The sequence below is a fragment of the Rhipicephalus sanguineus genome, chromosome 10, assembly GCF_013339695.2.
Source record: "Rhipicephalus sanguineus isolate Rsan-2018 chromosome 10, BIME_Rsan_1.4, whole genome shotgun sequence".
Lineage (NCBI taxonomy): Eukaryota > Metazoa > Arthropoda > Arachnida > Ixodida > Ixodidae > Rhipicephalus > Rhipicephalus sanguineus.
The window spans coordinates 68275044-68284412 of NC_051185.1; the positions used below are offsets into that span (position 1 = coordinate 68275044).

Below are 9369 nucleotides of genomic sequence, written 5' to 3' on the forward strand. Positions count from 1 at the left end.
ACGAAAATGCCCTTTATATTTAAGGTCTTACCAATTAGCGCCACTTTTTACGTGCAAACGGGGCATAACATGATTCAAATTGGCAGGACCGAATCCAGGTAACTATCGATCCTCCACAACGCAAAAAAAACACGGTTGATCCCTCCGTCATAGGAATCGGAATAACACGAAAGTAAAGCGTGCCCTTACAGAACTAACTGAATGCTTACTGTACATTGATATAAGAGAGTTTGCACAACGTATATTAATGTCTGGCAGCTATAGCACCGTTTAACGTGGATGCACCCACTTTGATGATTGGTGGTACATCTCCATCGCGACGACTAACGTCCATGTTAAATGATTAAACAAACCCTTGTGGTAGCTGTAGTAGTTAACGGTCAAAGTGTAATCAGAAAACGAGGTGTGATAGCCAGAAGAGCGTCGCATATTGGACGCAGAACTTGGTCGCCATCCCGCGGCATGTTAAAATGTGATTGAACACCACGGCCGGACTAGAGGGCAACGCAAAGCGCGTCGTGCCGCCCCGGCAGCCCGGCCGCGATTTTTCTCGGGGCGAGCGCGTGAGCATGGAACGCGGTGTTACAGCCAGGTGAGGCAGGCGCGCGTCGCACAGCTATTTTTGGTTTGTATTAGCGTGATGCTGAGCGAGGCCGACGCTTTTACGACGCTTGGGCAAATGTCGCCACCTCACGGTGTGTTAAGGCATTGACAAAATTCAACTTTTATTGAAAACGCGCCGAATGAAAGGGACGCGTAACGCGTTGCAGGTGCTAGTCGCGGAGGCCACAGCAATGACGAATTACTTTACTTTACCACTCCCAGAGGTCAACACCACCCAGCCGACCGGGAGAGTGGTAGATATAAAAGGCGCGTTCGTAAAGCCTCCAGAGTCGGTGACCGTGGCGCAGTGGATAGCATGCCCGGCATCTGTTGTTGCGGACCGAGCGGTCGTGGGTTCGATGCCCGTTGACGGTACCTTTTTTTCTTTGCCATCTGATTGTGTATATTTTTTCGACGTCATTTCCGTGACGGAAATACGTCATTGAAGTCTTGGTGGACCCCGGCATAAAACACTTTCGTGTTAAAAAAAACACGGTTGATCCCTCCGTCATAGGAATCGGAATAACACGAAAGTAAAGCGTGCCCTTACAGAAGTCACTGAATGCTTACTGTACATTGATATAAGAGAGTTTGGACAATGTATACTGATGTCTGGCAGCTAATGGCGCCGTTTAACGTGTATGCACCCACTTTGATGATTGGTGGTACATCTCCATCCCGACGACTAACGTCCATGTTAAATGTTTAAACAAACCCTTGTGGTAGCTGTCTAAGTTAACGGTGAAAGCATAATCAGAGAACGAGGTGTGATAGCCAGAAGAGCGTCGCATATTGGACGTAGAACTTGGTCGCCATCCCTCGGCATGTTAAAATGTGATTGAACACCACGACCGCACAAGAGGGAAACGCAAAACGCGTTGTCCCGCCACGGTAGCCCGGCCGCGATTTTTCTTGGGGCGAGCGCGTGAGCATGGAACGCGGTGTTACAGCCAGGTGAGGCAGGCGCGCGTCGCAAAGCTATTTTTGGTTTGTATCGGCGTGATGCTAAGCGGGGCCGACGCTTTTACGACGCTTGGGCAAAGGTCGCCACCTCGCGGTGTGTTAAGGCATTGACAAAATTTAACTTGTATTGAAAACGCGCCGAATGGGACGGACGCGTAACGCGTTGCAGGTGCTATTCGCGGAGGCCACAGCAATGACAAATTACTTTACCTTACCACTCCCAGAGGTCAACACCACCCAGCCGACCTGTAGAGTGGTAGATACAAAAAGGCGCGTTCGTAAAGCCTCCAGAGTCTGTGACCGTGGCGCATTGGGTAGCGTGCCTGTCATCTGTTGTTGCGGACCGAGCGGTCGTGGGTTCGATGCCTGCTGACGGTACCTTTTTTCGTTGCCATCTGATTGTGTATATTTTTTCGACGTCATTTCCGTGACGGAAATACGTCACTGAAGTCTTGGTGGACCCCGGCATAAAACACTTTCGTGTTAAAAAAAGAGAGAGAAAAGCAATTGAAGCACTTGGGCCTCTCCAGATACATATGGTGCGAATATTCTTTTTCTTGCCTTATCACAATGCATTAAGTTTGCTAAATATGTAAACTTTCTCATAAATCTTTCAATATTTGGAACCCTGTGCCCACGTCTGTCGCCATAGCAAATATAACAATCAAACACATCGAGGAACAAGCTCTTCATTCATTGCAACCGCAGCCAAAAATCTTTCTCAGATACGACTCAACGAATGTCATTCGAGCGTCAGCTAGGAGATCATAATCACAATTATTCTCTCATCTAAATTTTTCGAACGAGTATTCAGTTAACCGTTGAAACAAAAAACTCCCTGTCACTTCTGGATGTTCTCGTAACCTGAAAATAAAACTGTGCAAACACATCTACACAAGACGATATTTTCAGTTCACTTCAGACCTCCCGAATATCCGCAATACATCAGTAGTAAACATATTAATGCGAAGAGCCGCAACGCACTGCAGCACACAACTTGAAGAAAGTAAAACAAGAAAAACGCTATGTAGTCAGGAAACTCGTCAAGAAATATTATTCAGAAAGCAATTCATTTGCGAAACCATCGCCCGTTTCCGCGGAAGGCTGAGTCACGTGACAGTAACACCGCGAATGGCCCGTCCGTTTGCGCAATGCACACGTGCAGTCCGAAACGGGGGGATAAAGCCCGGGCCGAAGCCAGTTCGTAACCGCAAACGGCGCCGCGTGCGCGACTTCTAAGCGAAACCACATTTTCGAAAAGCCGCCGGCGTAATAGGGTGAAAAAAAGGAAGGAAAAAGAAACGGTCTTGTTGACATCAACCCCCCCCCCCTCCGAGCGCGTGGACCGCAGCCGACGATGGGGACGGGCGGTTCGTGAAAATGTTTTCAGCATTACGAGCACAATAGCGCGTTCTCTGCCTTCTCCAAAACACTGGCCACCGGAAGAGCGAACCCGAGGCATCCTCAACAAAACTGCTTGTACTGGTTGCGACGCCCGCTGCATCAGCGGAACTGAGAACCTGTAAGAAGGACGGGAAAGACGTCCACAATTTTGCAAAGACGCAGACCGCCGAATCAATTTTCTTGAAACTGTAGTCCTCGCAGCTGAAACCAATTACCAGAAATATGAATGCTGGCAGATCCAAGCTACCCAATTGTGAACCACGCTGAAGGCAACCTACACGTAGCGTCCTCGCTTTTCCTTGCGCAGAGCCTAAGAAAAAAGAAAAAAAGATGTCTGCTTACAGCTTCACAAAGTCCGGCACTCCAAGTATCCCCCTTTCCCTGTCTCTCTTCTAACAGTTTACCTCGACACATCCACACGCCAAAGGAGCTCCCCACCCCCTTTTACTCTTCAACTCATTCCCACCGGTCAAGCACTAGCACTCCTCTGCCATTTTGCTGACGAGCACCGCCGCCTCCTGACTGACCCTTTCATACCGGCCGAACAAGAAAAGAAGCCTTCTTCGTTTGTCTCGCTCCCTCGAACCCTCAAAAAGGAACCGTATAGATTCCGAAACGTAGGGACAATGCTCACTCAAAGTTCCAAAGATAAGAGGCCGTCGGCGGCGCTTCGAAACAAGTGTTTTCTGTTTTCTTCGGGGCTTGCGTTTTGTGCAGGCAAATGATGTCGCCAGTGGGGTGGTCGTGCATTTTACAGCGAAAGCTGTTATGAGATCATTTCACCGGCCGTTTTTGGCGCCGTAGTTGTCCGCCGCCGCCGCCGCCCTCGTCGCCTTCTTCGTTTATCTCGCTCCCTCGAACTCTCAAGAAGGAACCGTATAGATTCCAAAACGTAGGGACAATGCTCACTCAAACTTCCAAAGATAAGAGGCCATCGGCGGCGCTTCGAAACAAGTGTTTTCTGTTTTCTTCGGGGCTTGCGCTTTGTGCAGGCAAATGGTGTCGCCAGCGGGGTGGTCGTGCATTTTACAGCGAAAGCTGTTATGAGATCATTTCACCGGCCGTTTTTGGCGCCGTAGTTGTCCGCCGCCGCCGCCGGTGTCCGTAACCAGTATCGATCGAAATAAGAAAAAAAGCGAAATAAGAAAAAAAATCCAGGATGGAACGAGGCTCGAACCTGGGCCCTCTGCGTGGGAGCCCAGTATTCAACCTCTGAGCCATGCCGGTTTTTTTTTTTTTGATCATGGTATTTAATAGAATGCGTATGAATATAGTACACAGTATCACAACAGTAGAGTTACACTACTACAGACACTTAGCGACAATGAAAGTACAAGCACTTCCACAAAACTGGAAGACTAACTTATAGTCCTTCATTCCAGGGAGAGTTCTTCGTCAGGTGTTGCACAGAAAAGGTGGCGAGGCTAAGCACCTCGCCAATATTGTGTACCAGTCCGGTCTGAAATCAAGTTCGTCGTAAACTTCTTTTAAATTAATAACCATTCGGGTGAAAAGTATACGTGACGAGGTGATCAGCTCTGCGTTACGGTCCTGCATTCGCGTCTTCCACAAACTGTGCATACCAATAACAAGGAACATATCGTACGGCACTTCATCAAGAGGTGTTGGCATCAAATAACGAATAGTGTACGAATTAATTTCAAATTCTTTCTGCAGAGTTCGCTGAAGGACATCCCAGAAAAGAATCGCATCTTTGCAGCTCACGAAGCAATGCTCTATTGTTTCAGGTACATCACAGAGACGGCAGTTGACCGAGGATACAAAAATGCCTTTTGTTTGTAACCATGTTTTTACGGGGAGTGTTTCAGAATGGAGTTTATAGAAGAATGTTTTTGAATTGGGAGATATATACATTTTTTGCACTCGTTTCAACACATCATGGCCTGGAAGATCAAAATATGATGATCGGTACAGCGGAGGTGGGAAGAGCATAGATATTAAGTCCTTATATAGTGTTTTGCGTGATACAGTATACAAATATTCTGTTGAAAATCGGGCTTTAAGAAATCGAACAGCAGAGTAAACTTCCTCCATAAATCCCCACAGGCATGGGCGTGCGGAGATGTTTGAGGAAACAACCAAGTCAGGGAAACAATTAACAAAGTTAACTTGCAAGAACGAACGAATGATGGGATGGGAATTGTCACGGAAAAAGAAGAAGCGTGAAACTGTTTGCCATAGATACAAATGTATTAAACCCAAACCACCGTCACTAACTTGTCGAAAATGTTGTCACGACGCATGGGCTCAAAAGTCGAAGACCATATGACCGTTGCAAATATACGATGGAAGCGTTGCACGTAAGACCTAGCACAATGAATAAGCTGCAGCACATAGTAAAGCTTTGTTGCTAAAAAAGTATTACAAGCTTCGGCTCTCCCAAAAATGGAAAGGCGATATGGAACAAATACCTGGGCCTGCCGTTCAATCAAAGGGACACGTTCTTTCCAATAGCGTGCACTGAATCTATACGCATCTAGTGGTACACCAAGGTACTTTGGTGGAATGCGAGTCCAGTTAACCCCTGCAAACTGGTTCGGCGTACTGCCCCATGAGCCAAACCATAATCCTAAACTTTTTGAGGAGTTTAAACGAGCTCCAGAAACAATGCCAAATTTCTCAATTTCAGATATCGCATTTTCAACACTTGGTTTATCGGTGCAAATGATCGCTACATCATCTGCATAAGCTAATATTTTAACTTCATTGCCTAATATACTGAATCCTCGGATATGACTCGATTGTACTATGCTCAAACACAGTGGTTCAAGATAAAGGGCAAACAAAAGTGGTGACATTGGGCATCCTTGCTTTACAGACGAGCCAATAGCAACTGATTTTGAAAGGTGACCATTAACAATTAGACGAGTCGAAGAATCGTTATAACAAAGTCTGACTCCGTTAAATACTATGGAACCAATATTGACATGTTCAAGGAGAGAAAAAAGAAATGAATGGCTCACACGATCAAAAGCTTTTGCGAGGTCTACCTGCAACATTGCCAGCTGTTTTTGACAACTGTGGCAGTACTGAAGAACTGTACGCATGACGTGTATATTATTTTGTATGGAGCGACCTCTAATTCCACATGTCTGATGAGGACCAATAAGAATCGACATCGCAAATTGCAACCGATTTGATAGGACTTTCGCAAAGATTTTGTAATCAGCATTTGATAACGATATTGGTCTGTAACCCTCAACACTACGCAGTTTTTCTTTATCAGAGCTTTTTGGTATCAAGACCGTATGACTTTTACAGAAAGACCGTGGGAGCGTCTCCATGTCATAGCTTGTTTTGAAGATATCCAGCAAAATCGGAGAAAGAGTAGTTTTAAACGTTTTGTAAAACTCGGCTGAAATTCCATCAGGGCCAGGTGTCTTCGATAAAGGTAGTTGATCTATTGCCTGTTCAATTTCCTGTATTGTAATTGGACTGTTCATGGCAGCACAATCATCGTCATTCAATGGGTTCAAAAGAGAAACAAAAGTAGCCTTTAGGTCGACATCCGAATCGCATGAAATGGCACTAAACAAAGCTTCATAGTACCTTTCAAACTGAAAAATTATGTCTGTTGTGTTTGTTATCAGAGTTCCGTTAGCATATAGATCAGGAATTGCTTTAGAATTAGCATGATTACGTTCATCTAGCAGAGCTTGACGTGTCGGTTGCTCAGAATTTAGTGTCCGCCTGTTTCGTGATCGAACACGTGCCCCTCTGTAGCGGATAGTCTCATAATGTTGTAGTTGACACTTAATGTTTTCGATGTCATTGGTGTACTCGCCTGGCTTTTCACATTCCATCTCATACAAGTTACAGAGGCTTTTAAGAAGTGTCTTTTCCTCATTCTTCCTGTAGTAAGATTTCACAGACCCAATCTCGATGGCTATTGAGCGAACCTCTTGTTTAAACAATTCCCAAGCAGCGAATATATGCAACCCCATAGAAAACGATTTCATCTTCGCCGCTCTAACTCGATAAATAAATTCCTGATCGCGTAGAAGCTCTGAGTTTATCTTCCAGAGCGCCCATTGTGGTCGGAATTGATTTCGGCGGTTGGCACCCATTTGTCCAATAACAATGCAATGATCTGAGAACGAAACCGGTTCAGTGTTGCATGACCATTCACGAGAGATAAGTGATAATGACACGTAAATCCGATCAAGGCGAGCACAAGAGCCTCCCTGTAGTCTGGTATACGCAGTTACGTGACCCGAAGCATCTATGTCAATAAGCCCTGCGTTAGCTACAATGTCAGACAAAAGCTCGCCACTCTTATCTCGTCGACTATCAGGATTGCTGCGGTCGTTAGGATCACACACACAGTTGAAATCTCCCATTAACACAGTACATCGATCAGAAACAATTAGGCCAGATAAAATGTTGAATAAATCAAGGCGCTGTGAAACCTCATTAAACGCATATAGGTTAATGATTCGCCATGGCACCCCTTGCAATACAAAGTCACAGCAGATATATCTGCCTTCGTTATCGACACGGGTAGTAATGGCTGAACAGGGTAGGCCTTTTCGCAGAAACAACCAACAGCCCGCCGATAAACCGTTTGCATGTGAAACACAAACATTATAGTCACACAGGAAAGGGCGTAAGGCCCTCTCAGTCTCTTCGTCACTCTCGATCTTTGTCTCCTGAATGGCGACAAAGTCGAGGCGCTTTCGTGCGATAAGTCTACGGAGCTGCGCCTGTTTCTGCGAAGACCTAAGACCACGTACATTCAAAGTCGCAAAGTTGAGTCGCTCGGAGTGCGCCATGATGGTTACCTACAGTTATGCTTATTGTCCCATGTGGTCAGTCCTGGAGGACGACGGTGAAGCTTCCCTTGAACCTCCACCAGGCCTCCTAGACCGTGACCTCCGACATTTCCCTTTGTGCTTGGAAGTTCGCCGACGGCGTGGTTTCCTATTAACACTCGCAGTGTCGCTGTCCTTGCTGGATTCCGAACTGTAGGACGTCGCGCGTCGCTTAGGAATTGTAGCCTCAGGAGAACCTTGCATGTCGTCTTCTGACACTGCACCGTGATGAAAAGGCTGCTGAGGAACTGAAGAACAAGCAAGTGGAGTATCTTCAACCGCCTTCTTCGCAGGGACTACCTCCTTTGCCTCAGGTTGCTCAACGTTACCTTTGGGCTGCTGTTTGGATGGGTCTCTTGTTCGCACGTGGCCCTTCCCGCAGCCGTATCAGGGCGCAATTTTCGCGTGACTTCAGGGGGCATTTTGCTCAATCCATCCGCATCGGTTGTAGCCGGAGAGTCGCCTGTCGCATCCAAAACCTCCGTGGCATCCATAATATGTTCTTGTAAGCTATCCTCTTGTTGCTCCGTGCGTTGCCGTAATTTGTTAGCGTACGTCACCACGCAGTCCTCGGTGGCATGACCGAAGCGTCGACAGTCATCGCAGCGGGGAGTTCTGCAGTTGCGACGGATGTGTCCAACCTTGTTACAACGTAGACAAAGTGGCGGGCGACCAGGAATCAGTATGAGGCTCTGAACTCCACAGACAGTAAGAAGGTGTGGAATGTCACCCACTCGAACTCCATCGGCAAGGGACAATACCACATCACGATTAAGAGTCCGCATTTCTTCCATGTCTGCCACTTTCCAGTTTTCCATTGTTATTGTCCTGACTTTCCCGAAAGCCTGTAGCGCCTCTCGAATGTAGGCATCCTCCAAATGTTCGGGAAGCCATAGAAGCTTCATCTTCACTTCTGTGGGTTCCGGGTCGATTACAAGGCATCGCCGGCTTTTTACGAAGAGTTCACTACGTGTCACAAGCTTTGTTTTTGTTAGCGTTGACTTGCACGTCACCATCCACACGTGTGACATTTGAAACTGGCCTATAGAACTGATTTCCTTTATGTCGATGACATCCCGAAGGGCGTCTCTGAAGTCCTGAGCCCGGTATGGGCGACCAGCTAAGTCTGCATGTAGAAAAACGGAGTTGACGACCAGCTTACCGGAAGGCAGGCGGGGAAGCACAACACGGTAGTCATTACTGCTAGCTGAGGCCTGAGCAGCACCTCGGCCTAAGGCCGATGAATCCTTTGAAGCGGAGAACATGAAAGACGCAACCGTTCGGAACGTCGTCTTCGTCTTCCTCCCCTCTGAGCCATGCCGGTGCTTGAAAATGCTTTGCAAAAAGGTCCTATACAGGCTTCATGTCGGGAAGGAACCACATTAGCATATGCAATATAGCGTGGTAGAAGAGTAAAATAAGCACCAAGCGTCGCACAACGCGAATTCTGTAACGAGGCGTCACACAATGCGAATTGCGCAACGAGTAGGTTGTGAAATGCTTCCAACCCATTACAAAGATCTCTGCCATAATTCTTCGTCGTCATCAGCCACAGCATCAACAAAGT

General features: G+C 46.9%; 1 protein-coding gene across 1 annotated transcript; it reads right to left on the minus strand.

The window, feature by feature from the left end:
* Positions 1–8098: 8098 nt before the first annotated feature.
* Positions 8099–9067, minus strand: LOC119406470 (uncharacterized). Its single transcript, XM_037673218.2, has one exon. It carries the CDS (start codon positions 9065–9067, stop codon positions 8099–8101), a length of 969 nt encoding a protein of 322 aa, XP_037529146.2.
* Between the last annotated feature and the right edge of the window lie 302 nt (positions 9068–9369).

Bases quoted from the DNA above. Each gene is read 5' to 3' on its own strand.
- LOC119406470 (XM_037673218.2), bottom strand. From the start codon at position 9,067: ATGTTCTCCGCTTCAAAGGATTCATCGGCCTTAGGCCGAGGTGCTGCT.